Here is a 19,286-nt window from a genome sequence, read left to right on the forward strand (position 1 = left end):
CCAAATGACCATTATGGCTGTATTTATAGCAGGCTACTAGTGAAGCTGACTTAGGCTGAACTCTGGCAAGAACTCTGGCCTTGTTTATGGTTGACTTTCCTTGTCCCCCATCCTGGTGGCCTCCAGGCAACTGCTAAGACTTGGGCATGGAGCATAGTGCCTATTGCAGCCTTGTCTGCAAGAAAGACTCAGCTGCCTTTTTTCGGGTATTAAAAACTTTAAAGGTCATTTTCACCAATTCTTGTATGGAAGTTTGGGGAACTTCCTCAGCCTTTTTAAATTTCTTTCTAATATCTGATGCTGACAGAGAAATGAAATGGGTAGCCAGAACTGTAGGTCCCACTGGGAGGCCGGGTCTAGTCAAATGTATTGAATCATGGGCCTTTTTATTGTTTTAAAACATGGCTGGATTTTCATCAGCTTGCTGTGTGATCTCTCAGAGTTTGTTGATGTTAACAACTTTTTACGAGACCATCTTCATACCCTGAAGGAAGCAGCAGATCATGATGTCCTGCCTCTACCAGCCATTCTGGCCTGGTTGATAATCTCAGTACAGTTCTGTAGCTGGCACAGACACATCCCTAACAGGGACTGTACTGTCTACAAGGTGGGTCTGGTCTATGTACTCTCTAGCTGCTGCCTGAACCCACTTTGCTTTTCTGGGGTGAAAGTAGAGGGCTGGATGACATAGAGATCATGCCAGGTTAAATTAATAGTGAAATTCCTTGATACAAACAGAAGGACTAGCAGAGAAGGAACCCTACTGCTTTTCTAATTATGAGAGGTCCTGAAGAGAGATGGGAACATGAACTCTAACAATTCCATCAGCTCCTGCTACCTTTCAGAGATGGCAGAGAAGGGCAGGAGGTTGGTGAGACCTGGTATGAGAAGAGTCAGGGAAGGATTGGAAGGGCTTAGGCCAGGGTATAGAAGGGGTCCAAGAGGTGGGCTGTGGCATAGAAGGGTTGGGAGAGGCAGTAGGAGGAAGGGGAGGGGCATGAGGAGAGTAAGGAGGAGGAAGTTGGCTTTCGTCTTTCTCTTTGGCTAGAGAGGAAGTGGGAAAGGAGTGAATAGGGGAAGGAATGTGAAGAATGTTGCCTCATAGGAGGTGGTTGGTAGTCAGGGTTTGCGGCAGTGGGAAAAAGGAGGGTGTCTCTGGCAGCACGGTCATGGCAGAACATTCAGAGTCTCAATTCCCAGATAGTGGGGAATCTAGAGGTGCTATGACCATGGTGACCAAAGCCAGTGCTGTAAGACATTGGCTACTGAGGGAGGGTTGGGAGTGCAGTGCTCAGAAACCAAGGATATATGAAAGCTCTGTCCATTTATCCCCATGTTGGAAAAAATTTTCAAGGTCACAGAAGATGGAAAATTCAATAGTTCCCTCCAGGTGGACACTGTGTCCCATTGTCAAGGTCATATTGAGGCCAGATATTAAAGCACCAAGAGATTTAGCTGTTGGGGACAGATAATATCAGACAATTCCAATTGGGAAAAATTTTGTAAAAAGCAGCTCAAGGACATTTGAGAATCTGGCTTCGAATTGCAGGTGCTGATCTCAGAAGTCTGTGCCAAACTCAAAGCCTAATGCAAAGTGTCCACTGTGGTTGACTTTTGCGTCAAAAAACCAGAGGGGTGTGAGAAATTCCTTGAAAGGACATCTCCTGATGAAGGTACCCCACAGAGACAAAGCAGGTTCTTGCCCTGGTCAGGTCAGGAGCCTGGCATGGTCGCGTCTTTGCAGAAAAGCCATAATCATACAAGGCCCTGGGCCTCTAAAGGCAATGACTTGGAAATTGAAACTTACCCAGATGATGCCAATCTTAGTTTGGCAGAGAGCAGGTGCGAGGGAGGGTGTTTTTCCAATATGTGGCCCTGGGCTGGTGAGAAAAACAGCCTCTCAGTGAGACCTTCAGAGGAGAAGTTTTTGCACCCCGATAAACTTCTCTGCAGACACAAAATCTGAATCAGACCAAATCAAACTGAATTAGAAAAAGCACAGGTTTAAAGGATACCAGCACTCCCAGGTGGCATTCCAGTACCCCAGCGAGAAGGCAGGAAAGAAAACTGGAAATCACATGTTTGTTCTGTGGGTTTCTATTTAAACATCCTGTGGGAGTGGTCTTGATCATCTTTGTGGAAGGGTCATCATTTGGCAGGCTTTCTTGGGAATGAAGTCTGGACTGAGGCAACTCCCAGGTAATGGGACTTCTACCCAAACATTCCAGACTCTTTGGGTATATGGATGCCAGGGACTGGGGTGAAGCCTTAACCCAAACACCTTCCAGAAGTAATAGTCTACTTCATCTCCACCTTTCTGCTGTGTGGCTGTGCTTTCTTTATTCCCTGAACATCCTAAATAGGTTAGTCCATTAAGCCATTCTGGTTAGACTTTCCCCTCAAGTAGCATGCTTGGCACTTTTCAGCACTCTGAAAGCTAACAAGTAGGGATGACGTTCCCAAGGAAGTACCAGCTTCATCTGGTCATATTCTAAGACTCAAGTATGCAGTGTCTTCAGAAATGAGTTCTTAACAACAAACTCTATAAGAGAAGAAAGAGCATTAATCATAGTTTGCTATGTTTTTATGTCTGTAGGTCCCCACTAGCCAACAAATCCAAGATGGATAAATTGGTTTTTGTCTATTATGTTTTTATTTGTCAGCCTATGGTGTCTAGTAACTATGTGCAAATTTATACAATAAATAAATTTTTAATGCTTTTAAAAATGTATATATATATATATTCTTAAAAAGCATCTAGAAGAAGGTTTCCTAATGACATTTTTGAAGAGTCTTCAGTTTAGTTATCCATCCATACGTTTTCTCCTGTACCCTACCATCTCATTCCCCATCATCCTTTTCCCACAGACATGTTCTGTTGCTATCTTTGAACCATTTAAGTCACTGTGCGGTGTCTCCCTACTCTTAAAATGCTGCCATGGCCTCTTAATAATTTCTTAAAATCACACATATACATTATAGATGGTAATAAATTTCATAAAGATATTTCAGTTCAAGTATATCACATAGTTTACCCATATCCCAAAGGTTTCATATTAGGAGTTCAATGGGCTCTGTGTTTTTTGTATATTTATTAGAAAAGTAACTAATGCCATAGACAGACAGCAGTACAGCAACGATGCTAAGTCGATATCAGGCAGATAAGACAAAAAGAATATCCCTTCTCATACACTTTAGAGGTTGAAGTAGGTTCTATGCCAGTGACTGATTGGCAGTCTATTGTGAATGCATGCAGTCAGGCTGTGTAATGGTTTCAGGGAGTCTGTCCCTCAGAGACATGTGCCAAAATCTTATATGGTTGTGGTTAAGAGCAAAAATATAGAAGAAACAAGTTAATAGAATAGCTTTACAAAATGGCAGGACCCTGCCTAATATATTTACTCTTTAATATAACTTTACACCTCCCATCTCCTTGTCCCATTCATTCTCAACACAGTTTTTCTAAGTTTAATTATTGCTAGTTATGTGCATTCATGTTTTGCCAGCATGAATGTTTGTGCACAGCATGCGTGCCTGGTGGTTGTGGAGGCCAGAAGGCACATGGTCCTCTAAAACTGCCATTACAGATAAATGTATGCTGCCGTGTGGTTACTAGGAGCTGACTGCAGGTCTTCTGCAAGACCAAGTACTCATAACCTCTGAGCTATCTCTCTAGGTCATTCACACAGTCTGCTTCTGCTTTATCATCATACAAGCTATATGTTTACTATAAAGGATCTCATCTATTTATGTAACATAAAAACTCCATTAAAGGAATCAAAAGTTGCATTTTCATAGCCTGGTATATTTTATTTAATATGATAATTTCTTTCTTCATTCATTTTCCAGCAAACAATTTAATTATTTTGACAGAATAAACCATAAAGTATATATATTCTACATTTTTGGTTTTGTTAATTTATTTATTCATTTTACAACCCAGCTATAGTTTCCCTTCCCTCTTCTTCTCCTATCCCCTCCTTCCTCCCCCCTCTCTTTGCAGTCCCACTCCAATCCTCCTCCATTTCTGTTTGGGAAATGGAAAGTCTCCAATGAATATCAACAAAACATCACATATCAAGATTTCGCATGTATTAAAATGACCCAGTGTGAGAAGTTGGGTCCCAATGCCAGTAAAACAGTTTTATTCCATATTTTTATTATTCATTCATTAATTTATTTTGAATGAAATAGTTTTTAGTAATTTTTTCTAGTTCATTATTAGTACTTGGAAAGTTGATGATACTTTTAACATTTATATTGTATACTAATAGTGTGATGAAAGTGTTTGTCAATTATAACAGTTTTATGATGCAGGCTTTAGAGTATCTAATGTATAGGATCACATCATCCTCAGATGATGATACTTGGGTTTTTTTTCCTTCCTTATTTGTTCACCTTTATTTATTTCTGATGCCTAGTTAATCTACCTAGGACCTTAAGGACTGTATGATTAAGAGGTCAGAAAATGGACTTCCTTGTCTCAACCCTGATTTTAAAGTAAGTACTATTAATTTTTCCTCATTGATATAGTGTTGCATATATGTTTGTCAGAGGTGCCCTGTAATATGTTGAGTTATGCTCCAACCTTTCAAACCTATCTTGTGTACAAGCTTTGTTATTCTATCTTGGCATTCATTCACTCATTTGGTTTCCCACTGAATATTTTATATTAATATCAAGGTTTATTTTGGAGTTAATCCCATTAAACTTCTCAGGGTCCAGAAAGATTCACGATGGCAGGCAAAACCTGAATGATTGGATCTGAGGGTAAACATAATAAATCAACTCCTGTATGTTACAACTTCATGCTTTGTATTCCTTTGTGTGAAGAAGCAGGGAGAAGAAGAACAAGGGGTGTCTCCATGAGGTTTCTAGTTTTTACATAGTTGTCAAATTCCATAGACAAAGACAATGATAATATGCATAGCAAGGTCACAAAAAGGGCAAGTAAAAGCTGACAAAGTAGTACTCTGAAACAGGTGACATCACCCAGGAAAGAGCCATCATCCAAGGGGAAATATCTGACATTACAAACCATTTGATAAAGTTACTAAAAATCCCTGAACCCGGACTTCACCCACACCCAGACCTGTCTGTCTGATAAGGGCAGGACATGCTGCCTTCCTGCTCAGTGCCTATCTTCTATAAAAATTTCTATATGGTCTGTTGGCAAATAATTTTGTGGAATTGAATCTATGTAAATTTGACTGGTAGAATGAAGAGTGAATATTGCAGCTTTAAGGTCTCAGGGTGCGGGAAAACGGAAAAGACATTGCATTGCCCCTGAAGGAGAAGTTACACTGTTCAGTGTTTTGGAAATGAATCACATTTTGAAGGGAGAAACACCATGATTTCACAAGATTTAACAGAATTGACAGCGATTTATCCAAAAGTCAAGTCTTCTCACAGCCTCTGCAAAAAAGGGTGCCTCATAAGTTGTACACTTGTGGGTCTTCCTTTATTAATCTGGAGCAGTACATTTACTGTCCAATACTGTGGCTTTCGATATATTAATTAATTTGTTTTTACACCCTGTTCATAGTTTCCTCTCCTGTCTTCTTCTCTCAGTCCCTCCTGGACTTTTCCTCTCTCCCTAATAAACGCCCCCTCAGTTTCTCTCCAGAAATCAGCAGGCCACCCCAGGGATTTCAGCCAGCCATGGCATATGAAATTGCAGCAAGTCTATGTACCACCCCTCCTATTATGGTGGGATGAGGCAATCCAGTAGAGAAAAGGATCTCAAAAGGAGGCAACAGAGTCAGAGACAGCTTCTTCTGTTAGGGTCCCACAGGAAAACCAAGCTACCAACTCTAGCATATGTGCAGAGGGCCTAGGTCAGTCCCTGTGGGCTCTGTTTGGTGGTTCAGTCTCTGTGAGCAGCTATAAGCCCAGGTTGGTTGATCTTGTGGGTTTTCTTGTCCCAATAAAGTTTTTAATAAATTATTGGCTATTTCCATTTTAATATTTTAATTTTTTACTCTCCTTTTCTCATTAAAATCTTCTTTCATGTCCTGCATTGATATCTTTCTTTCAATTATCTGCTTCTATTTTTCAAAATTCAATCAGTATATTTATGTCATCTGCAATTTCATTGCACATTTTTATAATTATTTTTAAACTATTTATCTCAGCTTTCATCCAATCAACTCTCATTGCATTAATCCAGTCTGATCATTTTTAGTATGTCTATAGAATGAGAAATTTTTGTTGTTGTTATTGTTGTTATATGGAATTTTTATGCTTCCTGTTTTTCTAGAAGCACTGGAATCTGAATTTCTGAAATTGTTATTTGCATTTTAGAAAATATCCATATATTTTAGTTGAAGTATTTAGAATGTTTAAACTTGACTATATTGTAGAGTTGGTGTCTTATTTCTATTCCTAGAAATCAAAGTAGCTCAAACATGAGTTTCCATATTCAAGATAAAATTATGATCTATAGCAGGACTCTGGGAGTGAAGTACTCATGACATAAACAGCCAGAATTAATCCATAAGCCAAGTAAAAAAAAAATTAAAACTCACCCTTCAATTCCAGTAACTTTTGGAGAATAAAGAAACAAGATAGCATTCACTGTATATTCCATATTTAATGAAGGAACTTGTGAAATTATGGCTCCTATAAAAGTAAAAGATTCTCATTATACTTCAAAACAGTAATTCTAGCTGAAGAGATGAGGAAAACATAGATGCGTTGTGAAGTAGGAGGGAGACTTGAAATCACAGAGACAGCATCGAATTAACTCAAAGAAACCCCATTGGAAAAGTCCACAGACTGAGCCTCCCTTTTTGACATCTGGTGAAATAATGGCCATGTACAACACCTTATACTAAATTTAATTGTATTTTGGGGTGCAATTAACAGAATGGTATGGTATTTAAATCCTTTGCCCTTAAAAGTTGAAAGCATGTGTTTTGTTTTGTGATTTTTGCAGTTACAATTCAGAAATTGTCTTTAGTCTCAGAAGAGTCTTTTGAACTTGGATTTTTAAACAGTGTTGAGAATTAAAAATGATGAGACCTAGCCAGTCGATGGTGGCACACGCCTTTAATCCCAGCACTCGGGAGGCAGAGGCAGGCGGATCTCTGTGAGTTCGAGACCAGTCTGGTCTACAGAGCTAGTTCCAGGACAGGCTCCAAAGCCACAGAGAAACCCTGTCTCAAAAAAAAAAAAAAAAAACCAAAAAAAAAAAATGATGAGACCATTTGAAATTAGATGAAATACATTTTGCGTTATACATTTACGGGGCTGAAAGAAGAATACAGTGGTTTGAATGAAAATGATACCCATAGACTCATATTTGAATGTTTGTTCCACAGCAGTGGAAATTCTTGAGAAGAATTGACAATTGTGGACTTGTTGGAGAAGGTTTGTCACTAGGTATGAGATTTGACATTTCAAAAAACCCCAGCCATTTTTATTCCCTATCCCTCTCTCTCTCTCTTTTTTTTTTTGGAATTTCTTTTTTTTTATTTAATTAAAAATTTCCATCTCCTCCCCTCCTCCCATTTCCGTCCCCCTCCCCCACTCCCTTTTCCCCTCCCTCTCCAGACCAAAGAGCAGTCAGGGTTCCCTGCCCTGGGGGGAGTCCAAGATCCTTCCCACTTCATCCAGGTCTAGGAAGGTGAGCATCTACTCCCACAAAGTCAGTACATGCAGTAGGATCAAAGACAGGAGCTCTCATCTACTGTTCCAAAACCATGCCTTTCTGACTACTATCATCCTTTTGGCCATGATGGTGATAGACTCTAACCATGTTACCTCACAAGCCCCAAATTAGACATGTTTTCTAAGTTGTCTTGATCATGGTGCTTTATCACATCAATAGAAATATTCTAAAACAATATCCTAGGGCAAGAGGAAATGTTAGAAGCTAGTGGCAAGCATAAAACAGAAATTCATTTATAATGATTAGAGACCAACATAATATTACATAATTTGATTTGTATTTAGGAAAATATAAATTGGAACAGTCAACATAGTTTCTATAGAAACAAACACAGAAATCTTAATCAGCATAAGGAAATTACTTTTTTGTCAAATAAAATGTTGCTTGTCACCTAATAATGTTTTCAAATTTAACCATTAGTGGTTCTGGCTTGAGTCAATGTAGAAGGAAATAAATACTTGAAGCCGGTCTATTAGATTGAACCTCTTAATGGCAGCTAGACATATAAATTATTTACAGTAAACAGAAAATGACAGGATAAAGTTTTAAATAGACATAAATTAGACAATTAGAAGAAAACATGAGAAGCCTTCAAGACTAGCCTCTAAAACACTTAAATTTGGGTCATATGAATCAGATGTCTTACATTTGGACACAGACTAAATTGGTATCTGTTCTTCACAGAGCCATGGCTACAACAAAGCATGTTCAGTCAAGAAGCAGAAAGCAGCTAGATCTCCAGGAGATGCTGACAGAAGTGGGGTTGTCTGTTGACTCCTGGTTGCATAAGCTTCGGGAAGACCTGGGTGTGACCTGTGCCATGGACTTACTATACTTAGAAGAAAAAGACCTCCAGAAGTTGAAGTCCCAGACACAGCACGCATGGGAAGAAAAGGCGCTGGAGAAGCTGTTTAATATCTCACAGCCAAACAGTGTTGCAGAGTTCCAGGAGACTCCAGGGGAGATGATAGAGAGCAGACAGCAGCAGGCAGAACAGGCACTGCAGGAACTGAGGGCCTTACAGTCAGAAGGGAAGCATAGAGAAGACGAAGAAGTTAAGCAAAAAGAAACAGAGCTGAGACAAGCAATGGAGATCCCTGAAGAGTGCTGGCCAAGGCCAGAAGTACCCCTAAAAGATGTCACTGAAACAATGGAAAGACATCTCAACCACATGGAACAAAATCTTTCCTACAGTGGAAACCTCCCAGATAGAGATCTGGTAGAATGGGCATCTGGAGGGCTGGCTCTGCAGGGAATTTATGAGACAAGCAAGGGAAAGGACCAATTAGCAAAGAAGGAAGAGCTACTCAGGGTCCCCAAGGAATTCTTTCTCTTTGCACCTGAGCAAGAAAAAATGATGAAAACAAAAGAATTTATGTCTTCTCACGCAGAATCTCTGTTCACCGAAACAGTGGAGAAGCTGGGATTTAGAATCATGACATCAGCCAAGGGTGAACACTTGGGATTTAGTCAAGAATGTGGTAAAGATCAAAGCAAACAATCCGAATCTAAGGACACACAGCAGTCAAATTCAGAGCACTCTTATTTCTCTTCAGTCAAGTACAGGTACGTGCCACTAGCTTCCTTCCACTTTCGAATTGATCAGCTCCAGCTCTCCCAGGCTGCTCTCAAGGAACTGAAAAGCATTGAGGAACAACTGGAATACACTAATGGAGCAGACAGATTCCTACTACTGAGAAACAGTACTGAAAACTTTTTCAACAGATTTGGTTCTCATGCTAATCAAGGCCCTCTGCATCTTGGGGGAATTTACTGCTGGAAGGCCATTTCAGAGGGTTTCCAAAGTGATCAGCTAGATTTTGTGAAGCAGTGGACAGCAGAGGCTTTAGATTGTTACATAACAGAGAGCTCCCGTGGCTTTGAAGGTGAAGTTGAGGCAAGGATGAAAATGTCAGAATCACATAATGTAAGATCATACCAGAATACACCTAATCATCAGCTCCAATTAAACGTCCAATTATCTGTGTTCAAGATAGGTGGACCATCAGAAGCAAATGGAATTTTCCAGTGGACAGCTGGTCTACTTGCCAACAACAAAACATGGTCTGTTATTGATAAGGGAATTAGGCTGGTGCCTGTTTGGAGCATCATCCTCAGAAGTCACAAAAGTGATTTTAAGGACCCTTTTCAGGTGGCTAAATGCCTAAAAGAAAACTATGCTGTGCTGACTGGCCTTCCTACTCAGATTCGGGATGAAGAATTCTTCAGTATAATCCAGGAAACTAGACTTTTACAAAAGAATATTAAATTCCATGCAGGTTATGATGGTGATGAGAAACTTAGGAAAGTGATAGATGGTTGTGTGTACAAATTGACAAACTTTCTGAAGGCCCCATCTAGCATGGAGTGGATACACCAGTTAGAATCAGAGGGAGAACAAGAAAAAATCACCTCGTTTTCTGAATTTCTTCAGATATTAAAGGAAATCCAAAAAAACCTAGAAGGGAGTATTAAAAAGAAATCTCTACAAACAGTGGAAGAAGCTCAAAGAAAAGCCACATATAAAGTCACCACAGCATTTGGTACCTTCTTGAACTACCTTAGAGAAGCAGAGCAGCCTGACCTGCAGTTGCTACTAATCTCTATTGCAGCTGGTTCAGGCAATGTGCTGGAAAGCCATGTTTTCCAGGCTTTCCTGGGATGTGCTGAGTTAAACTTCCTCCTGGATGAAATACAAAATGCCCTACATGTGTATCAGGAGCTCAAAACTATCTACCCAGATGGGGCACAGGCATTCCTAGTGCTCAAAACTCTGACAAGCACAGTTGGAAACACAGCCATTTCTCTAGAAGAGAAAACAGAATGCTTAGCATTAATAAGGCAGCATATAGAACAGCTGTTGTCTCCAAAAGTTCCAAATGTCCTCACAAAATCTGGAACAGGTCATGATTCCGAGAATCAGGAGACTGACATGAGATTACACACTGATGGGAATTGTAAACACGACATCTCTCCTTTGAGGATGGATGAGGTGAAAGAACAATTGCAGTGGCTCAACCATGAAAACAAAGAGACTTGTAACAAGCAACATGATGAAAACAGCAAAGAGGAAATGACAGACACAGGACCTTTCTTAGGCTTACTACAACGTTTAGGCCTAGAACATCACTACCCAAAAATGATGAGCAAAGCTGACTTCCATCTGATCTGCAAGACTTCTGTACACAACTCCCAACCAGCATCTGAACAGGGACTTCCCTTCTATTTCCTACAAAAGTTACTGATGCTAGACTGTGGGTTCAGACATCTGATTCTCAAAAAGGCTGAAAATGATGAACCTGAAAATTTAGTAGGTCCCTGTTATGAGGAAACTGATACTTTTGATCCATTCGAAGACTTGTCTGATGACAGAGATGAATCTACTGATCCTCTAGACACAGAGTCCCAGCCACGCATTCACCCAATGGACATCCAGATGGCCATTTTTCACTGTGCAGATGATCTTGCCAGGCAATACATTTTGTCCAAACTTTCCATTTGTCAGTTTGCACTTCCCCTTGTGGTGCCAAATCCCAAGACTTCTCAGTTGGAATTCTCTCTCTGGTCTCTCAGACAAATCAGGAGAAGTTGGCAAGAGTCAAGTAAATCACCACAGGACAAGAGCTACAGTCACAGGAATCAGCAGATGTGCTGTGTCTCTACCCCCATAGTGTCCTTCATTAGAGTTGGAAATGGCTTCTCTGCTTCCAAATCTCAGACCATGAACTCTCTCCTCCATAAACGTAAACACGATGTGTTTTTTCACAGGCACTGCAGAGGAAGTAGTAAATATTGTCTCCTGATGGAAGGAGTGGTGGAGATCTCCTGGTTCTGTCCTGGGGGTCAAGGTGAGGACACATTTGATAAGTGTATGGCCTTCACCAATCTTCATGGAGATGCCAAGGACCATAGGCAACAACTCAGCTTCCTGAAGGATATCTCGTCTGTCATTGTGGTCCTCATGTCATCTTCTGATGGCAATAAAGAAAACCAGGATATTGTCAGACACTTGAGTCAGTCTTCAATACCTCTATTGTGCTTGTTGGATGATAAAAAACATGTCTTGGTTAATAATTCTGGTAGAAGAGTTAGAATTGGCATCAGGGATAGAAATGAGGCAGAATTAACAGAAGAACTCACAAATGCCATAAAACATTTATTAAAACACTCTAATACTTCTTTGAGCTTAGAAGATTGTTCACAGATAGCTCGAAAACAAGGATTCCTGGTTGATGAGGACCAGAAAGACTGCAAGAAAGCTAAAGAAAAGGCTGAGATTATAATGGCCCTACTAGCAAAACACACATTGTCAAAGATAAAAGAAAACTTACTACCACTTCAGGGAAAACTCTGGCACATTTGGTGTAAGAAGGACAAAGAACTCTATCATCTGACAGAAAAAGGAAATCGGAGTATTGAACAACATAAAAGTGATATTGAGGGAGAGAAACAAAAAATCCGCCTTCAACAATTAGAAAAAGCCTTTCCTCTCAATGATGTAATGTGTTCTTTCCTTAAAACTCTTCAAGAAAATGCAGAAACTCCTTCCAAAGAGTACATCTTGACCTGGTTGAGTCTGCTTTTATATAACTTAACTAAAGAACATTTAGAAAAATTACAGGAGAAACAAAGGTCTTTGTGGTCATTGGAACAAACAGAAGGACATAGAAAGCATGAAAGCAACTTCTTCATTGACCAGCAGAATCAGATAGAAGCTATCACCATGGAGATTTATGACTGTACATTTGGCATTGAGCACCTACTTCGAGAAGTTGCCCAGATCTATGAAGCTCTGGAAGACACTTCCTCCCTTAGAGATGGCCTTTCTCTCTGCCTCCCCCAGATTGCTGCAGACCTGATGGTAGCTGGTCTTCCCATTGAGCTGATGGATGGGGATGCTTCATATGTGCCTCTAAAGTGGGTGGCAGCTGTTTTTGACAAGCTCTCAGAGACGCTTGGAGACAAAAGGTTGTTTGTTCTCTCTATCCTTGGACTGCAGAGCTCAGGGAAGTCCACCCTACTAAATGCACTTTTTGGGCTGCAGTTCACAGCCAGTGCAGGCAGGTGTACCAAGGGGGCCTACATGCAGCTCCTGAAGGTGGAAGAGACATTCACCGATGACCTTGGCATTGATTTTGTGCTCGTTGTAGACACAGAAGGACTTCGGGCTCCAGAACTCAAAAACAAATCCCAGAACTGGGACAATGAGATGGCAACATTCGTTACTGGTCTTGGAAACTTGACTCTGATCAATATTTTTGGGGAGAATCCAGCAGAGATGCAGGATGTCCTACAAATAGTTGTCCAGGCTTTTCTCAGAATGAAACAAGTGAAAATCTCCCCAAGTTGCATTTTTGTCCATCAGAATGTGGGAGAAGTTACAGCTAAAGACCAAACTGTGGAAGGACGAAGGAGGCTGGAGCAGAGACTGGATGAAATGACAGCATTAGCTGCTGAAGTGGAAGAGTGTGCAGACATAACCCGCTTCAGTGATGTAATAAAATTTAATGTTAAGAATCATGTCTACTACTTTGCTCACCTCTGGGATGGCAATCCCCCAATGGCCTCTCCCAATCCTTATTATAGCTACAATGTCCAGGAATTGAAGAGTGTAATTCTTCAGACTGCCCAGCAGGAATCCAGAAGAAGCATCATGAAAATCTCGGATGTAAAATTCCGAGTTCAAGATTTGTGGAAAGCCTTGGTCAGTGAGAATTTCATTTTCAATTTCAGAAACACCAAGGAAGTCATAGCCATGAGCAAACTGGAAACTATATATAATCAGTGGACCTGGGAGTTGAGGAGCCATGTGCTGGAATTACAAAACCAGTTGAACAATCAGATTCAGAATTCAAAAATAAAGACAATCACAACCAATACACTAGAGGGTCCACTTCACAGAAAATATGAAACCATCAAGAAAGAATTTGACAAGTATTTTGAAGAAGACCCAGATAGTGAAACATTGGTCCAATGGAAAGCTTATTTTGAGCAGAAGCTGCAAATGCTTAACGAATTACTTATTTCAGACACCAGAAAGAAAGGCAATGAGCTTCTCAGTCTTAAACAAAGTCAAGAAAGACTAGATAACCAAGTGTCACAATATGAAAATGAATTGTTAGAGAGGAGCCGAGAGTTGGCTTTAAGTGTGAAGGGTAAAGAATTCAGTGATGAAGAGTTACATGAGAAATTCAATCAACTTTGGACAAATTGGATCTCCAATGTGACTCCAAATGTTCCTCTTGTTACAGATCCTAACATTGATTTGGATTCTGAAAATATCCTTTTGGAGCATTTCAAGAAAGAGAAAAATATTATAGAAAAACTAAAAAGGGACTCTGGAGAGATGTTTGAAATCAACTATGACAAACATATCCAAATGAAAAAACAACATGGTTTAATCCCCACGAATTTAGAAACCTTTCATAAAGAATCCATTAAAAATGTTACTCATAATATTGATTTAAGAGTTGATGAAACAATTAAAAACATTTCGAAGCAACAGTGTGGTTACAGTCAGAATGATTTTCATGAAATCTTGAGGATAATAGAAAATGAAATGAAATCTGTGCCCCCCGAGGAAGAATACACGTTTACCAGAGACTATGCAATCGACTTATCCTTGTGCTTATTCCAGAAGGCATCAAAGATTTTCAAGGAAATGCATGAGGCATTCAAGATTGCAAATGATCCTGTGAACTATATGAAGAAAAAGAAAGATGATTTCTTCATGAGTTTTAAGATGCGCTGCCAAGGTACAGCCTCCATCACATCCTTTGTTGACTTCCTTTGGCATAAGCTCACTCCTGCTGTTTCTTCCACCATATGGGGGGAAATGGTTCGTAAAGTATCTAGGGACATGAAATCCACCTGCCCTGCATTCAATGGAAACAGGTCTAACCTGGAGAAACACATTCTCATTTCTCTGGCAGAAGAAGAAAATTTTGAGAAGTATTGGGATTACATTCATCATCCAGAAAAATTTTTTAGGGAATACATTAGAGACCACATTGTAAGGTACTGTTCAGAAAAAGAAGGTGAAAAATTAAAGACTTTTTTAAGAACAAGTTTAGAAGACATCAAAAATTCCATCCTCTCTGCTGTTCAAAATGCCACAGAAGTAACTAAAGATGAAAGCAGCACTGCATCTCGCTGGTTGGATTTGTTCTGTGATCACCTAGGGAGCAACCTGATCTTTCCAAGAAGAGACCTGATAAGCATAGAGCACCTGGAGATAAATGATACTGAGTTTCTCAAAGAATCCATGAGTGCAGCTCTGGATCCTGCACTGAAGAAAGTCGAAGAGGACTGCTCAAGTAAGCCCATAGATGAAGTGGTTCCTGACATTGAGAAAATTCTCTCTGACCAGCTCTGTGGCTGCTGGAAGCAGTGTCCTTTCTGTAAAGCAGTTTGTACCAACACCATTCCCGAACACGAAGGAGACCACAGTGTGTCACTCCACCGTCCTCAGGCTGTACGTGGAGCTAAATGGAACAAAACAGAGGACTTTGTCATTGAATTCTGTACTAGTTTAGTAGCAAGTGATTATCCTTTTTTTGTAAATGACATGCGATATTCATACAAAAGATATCGAGAAGCAGGAGATAACTACGCCAGGTGGCGCATCATTCCAGACTCATCTATCCAGCCATACTGGAAATGGTTTGTCTGCCACTTTAAAACAGAGCTAGAAAACAAATATGGCAAAAAGTTTAATGAAAAAGGAACAATACCAGGTTCGTGGTTCATAATCACAAAGCAAGAAGTACTCGATGATTTAAAAAGTCACAAATAGAAAACTAGTCGCTCCACAGAAATTTCAAATTAACCAAGGGACCCTAATATCGATTTAGGACCTACATTCAATATTCTACCTTGTAAATGAAAAAAGTAACCATTAACAATTACTATTTCCATATGAGAAGATTTTCTAAGAAGATTTTTGCACTGTGGTTATTATTCCTGCTTGAAATATAATGTACTATATATATGAATATGTGAATAGACCAATATCCTATCAATAGTCTATTTCATAGTTTATATTCTTAATGTTTCTTTAAACATATAGTGTACTCATGGGAAGTTATTTTATTAGACAAATATTCTAGCCTTTCAGGCTGCCACAGATCTTTAGATACACTGATGGGAAATGCAGTCAAGATACTTGTCTGAGGAAAAGCCTTTAAGTTGATTTTCCCCTCTCTCAAATAATAAGAAAACTTTTTTGACTTCAGTGTAACAATCTTCCTTGAGATACGAGGATCCCAAAGCAGAGCAAATTAAGAAGCTTCTGTTCTGCAAAATAGTAAAGCAGGTTTGATCAGGACAAACCCATGATGTCAGTCATCATTACCAATCCAATAAAGGAAAGATAAACAAGAACTATTTTTATGACCATGGTTTTACTCTTTTCATACTTTCTGTCTTGGAATTTTTCTGTTCATTTTATAAAAAGAAAGAACAAATCAAAAATATTGGTATTTAAAAACAGCATTGCCCAACTACAAACCCCAAAACCTACAACAATTTCCTGCCTGCAAGATAAACTTGTTCAATACTGGCACAAATATTGTGGGATTTACTGAACACTTTCTGATTTGATTTATGGCCTACCCCATAAGATGGAACCTATATGTACACTGCTTAAGTAGCCAAGAACCTCAGATTAGACAGATCTCATACCTAGTGGAAACCTATTACTATTATTCTGCTAAAGGAATAAAAAACATTAAAATGATTGTTATATCAATAAATCAGTACATTGATCAACACACATCAGAGAAATTTCTTCTTATAGTCAATGGGAATTAACACTGAAACCCACTGTTAGAAAACATACAGAGAGTGAGAGACTTTGGAGCACTCACTCCTAAATGGAACGTCTTCATCAAATCATCCTCATGTCCCAGGTAGCTTTACAGTAGAGGAGGCTGAAAGTTTGGAAGTGTGAGAGGTCATGTACAACTCCAAGAAAACAGTATCGAGCAAACATAACAGGACTGATGTGCATACAAACTTACAGAGACTGTGGCAGTGCACAAAACGTCTTAATAGAGTCAAGCCAGGCACTATTGCAGCACTGAAAGGGAGAAGTGAACACAGGGTCCCACCGAGAAATAAGAAGTTGTCTGCAATTGATAAACACTGAAAAGGAAAAATCAGTTTCATCCAATGAAATACCATAGGTATATTATCTACACTGCAGGGCATGTCCCATGCACAGGAGTGTTTGACTAACAAAAAACAAACTCAATGGTATTTTTTCTGGAATTTTTGTATCAGTTGGCTATCTTTGGGGATTTTCTTTTTGTCTTACTAGAATTTTTTGTTGTTGCTGCTATTTTTTCTTTCTTGTTAACTTTAAATTTCATTTTTTTGTGGATTTTTTTATTTTGTTTGGGTGAAGGATATTATTGTAGTTTATTTCTTTTTATAATTTTATTTTTTATCTCAAACATATTTTTCATATTACATTCCAACCCCAGTTCCCTCTTCCTTACCTTCTCCATTCTCCCACTTTCCCCATCCCACAACTATCTACTACTCCTCAGAGGGTGGTTAAGGCCTCCCTTGGGGAGTCAACAAAGTCTGGGATACCAAGTTGAGGCAGGGCCAAGCCCCTGAATCAGGCTGGGTCAGGTATTCCCAACATAGGTGATGAACGGGCTCCAAAAAGTCGGTTCATGATCACAGGATAAGTCCTGGTCCCACTGCCATACCCCCACCCCAAAAAGATCAAGTCACACAGTCGTCACCCTCATTCAGAGGGTGTAGTTTGGTCCCATGAATGTTCCCCAGGTTTCAGTCCAGAGTCTGTGAGTTGCCACTAGCTCAAGTTGGCCATCTCTGTCGTTTTCCCCATGATGATATTGATCCCTACCCCTTGCTCATATGGTTCCTCCTCCCTCTCTTCAACTGACTCCAGAAGATCAGTCCAGTGCTTGACTGTGAATCACTGCATCTGATTCCATCAGTTACTGGATGTAGGTTCTATGGTGGGAATAGGGTGGTAACCAATCTGATTTCAGGGGAAGACCAGTTCAAGCACCCTTTCCACTATTGCTAAGCGTCTTATGTAGTTTGTTTCTAATGTTTTTATTTGTGATTTTGTTTGAAAAATGAGGGGAAATAGTCAAGTTGTTTGTGTTGGGAGATACAGAGGACTTAGAATGATTGGAAATGGGTGGAAAATAATATCAGAATATAGAAATTAATTTTTTACAATAAAATTAAAATAGTAAACCAAAATAGAAGCCTGGTGTTGTATTTAGGTCTGAGAAGCAATTATTTCTGAAATTACATTATGGTGGTCCTGTTTAATATGGCTATAATGCTTAATACTGGTTGTCAGTTTGACAGTACCTAGAGTTACCTAGGAGACAAGACTGCAGGAACATACCAGTAAAAGTTTTTTTCAGATTATATTAATCTATGCCTTGAGAGATGGTAGTGATTAGATTTCTGGATCTGGGAGGACCTTCCCTAACTGGTAAGCCCTATTTTCTGGGCTGAAGTCTGAGACTGCAGAAAAAGGATAAAGTGACCTGAGCACAGGGCATTTAATGCTCTCCCTTCACTGACTGGAAATGTAATGAGATCACCTGGATCTAGCTCCTGCTTCTGTAATTTCCCTGCTCCGAAGTCAAACCATGAGCTGGAACTCTTCTTTCAATTGACTTTGTCAGGTATTTTAATCAGCATTGTATATTGTTACCTAATTTTCCATCCTTGTGATAAAACTATCACCCAAAGCAACTGGCAAAAAAAATTAGTTTTGGCCAAGGTTCCAAAAGTCTAAGCATCCATTATAGTGCAGAAGAAGAGAAAAAATAATGAATGAGAAGCTGAATTAGAAAACAGAGTGTGGACTCTAAGTCAATGGGGCTACAAACTCTCAAGCCTGGATCTTATTTTATACTTCCTACAGCAAAACTACATAGCTCTAGAAGGAATGACTTGAGTCCTATAATTTCCACATCTCTCCCCAAAAGTAGCATCAACTGGGGACCAAATGTTAAAATATATACACTTTGGGTCATTTTTTATTCAAATCACAATATTTTACTCCTGATACTCTTAGGTTTATGATCATACCACAATGAAAAATGCATTGAGTACAACATCAAAAATCCCCTAAGTGTTTAATGTGTAAATATTAATCAAAACTCTAAAATCCAAAGTCAGTTCTCAGACTAAAGCTAACCCTTCACTGAGACCACCTGAACAATAATTAAAGTAAACAGAAATTTAAAAAAGAATTACATCTTCCCCCAAAGAGTAGAGAATATACATTCCCATTTTGAAATGTAGGGATGGAGATATAGTGAGGAAAGAGTAAAGCAAAGCAACATAGAAATCCATCAGGGAAAATACCAAATCCTGGAGCTCTGTGTCTGGCATATGCTTTAGTCTCCAAGGACTTTGATGACTCTAGATCTCCAACTTTGCTCCCTGCAACATAGAATTCTTATGCTTATTCTATTATCTGCACTCCCCTTAGTAAATGTCTCATGTCTCAGATATACCAACAACTTGGGCACATGGGTACTTCTATTTTTCTCTTTATAAGGAAGCTTACAGTGGTTCCCATAGAGGCTGTAATAGTTTGCACTCC

At 39.4% G+C, this 19,286-nt stretch overlaps 1 protein-coding gene across 1 annotated transcript; it reads left to right on the forward strand.

Annotated features, from left to right (window-relative positions):
• The first annotated feature begins 8,360 nt into the window (after positions 1–8,360).
• Positions 8,361–15,467, forward strand: LOC130879941 (interferon-induced very large GTPase 1-like). The gene has a single exon (XM_057778758.1). It carries the CDS (start codon positions 8,361–8,363, stop codon positions 15,465–15,467), a length of 7,107 nt encoding a protein of 2,368 aa, XP_057634741.1.
• Positions 15,468–19,286: the final 3,819 nt, after the last annotated feature.

The sequence above is a fragment of the Chionomys nivalis genome, chromosome 8 (assembly GCF_950005125.1).
Source record: "Chionomys nivalis chromosome 8, mChiNiv1.1, whole genome shotgun sequence".
NCBI lineage: Eukaryota > Metazoa > Chordata > Mammalia > Rodentia > Cricetidae > Chionomys > Chionomys nivalis.

Bases quoted from the DNA above. Each gene is read 5' to 3' on its own strand.
- LOC130879941 (XM_057778758.1), top strand. From the start codon at position 8,361: ATGGCTACAACAAAGCATGTTCAGTCAAGAAGCAGAAAGCAGCTAGAT.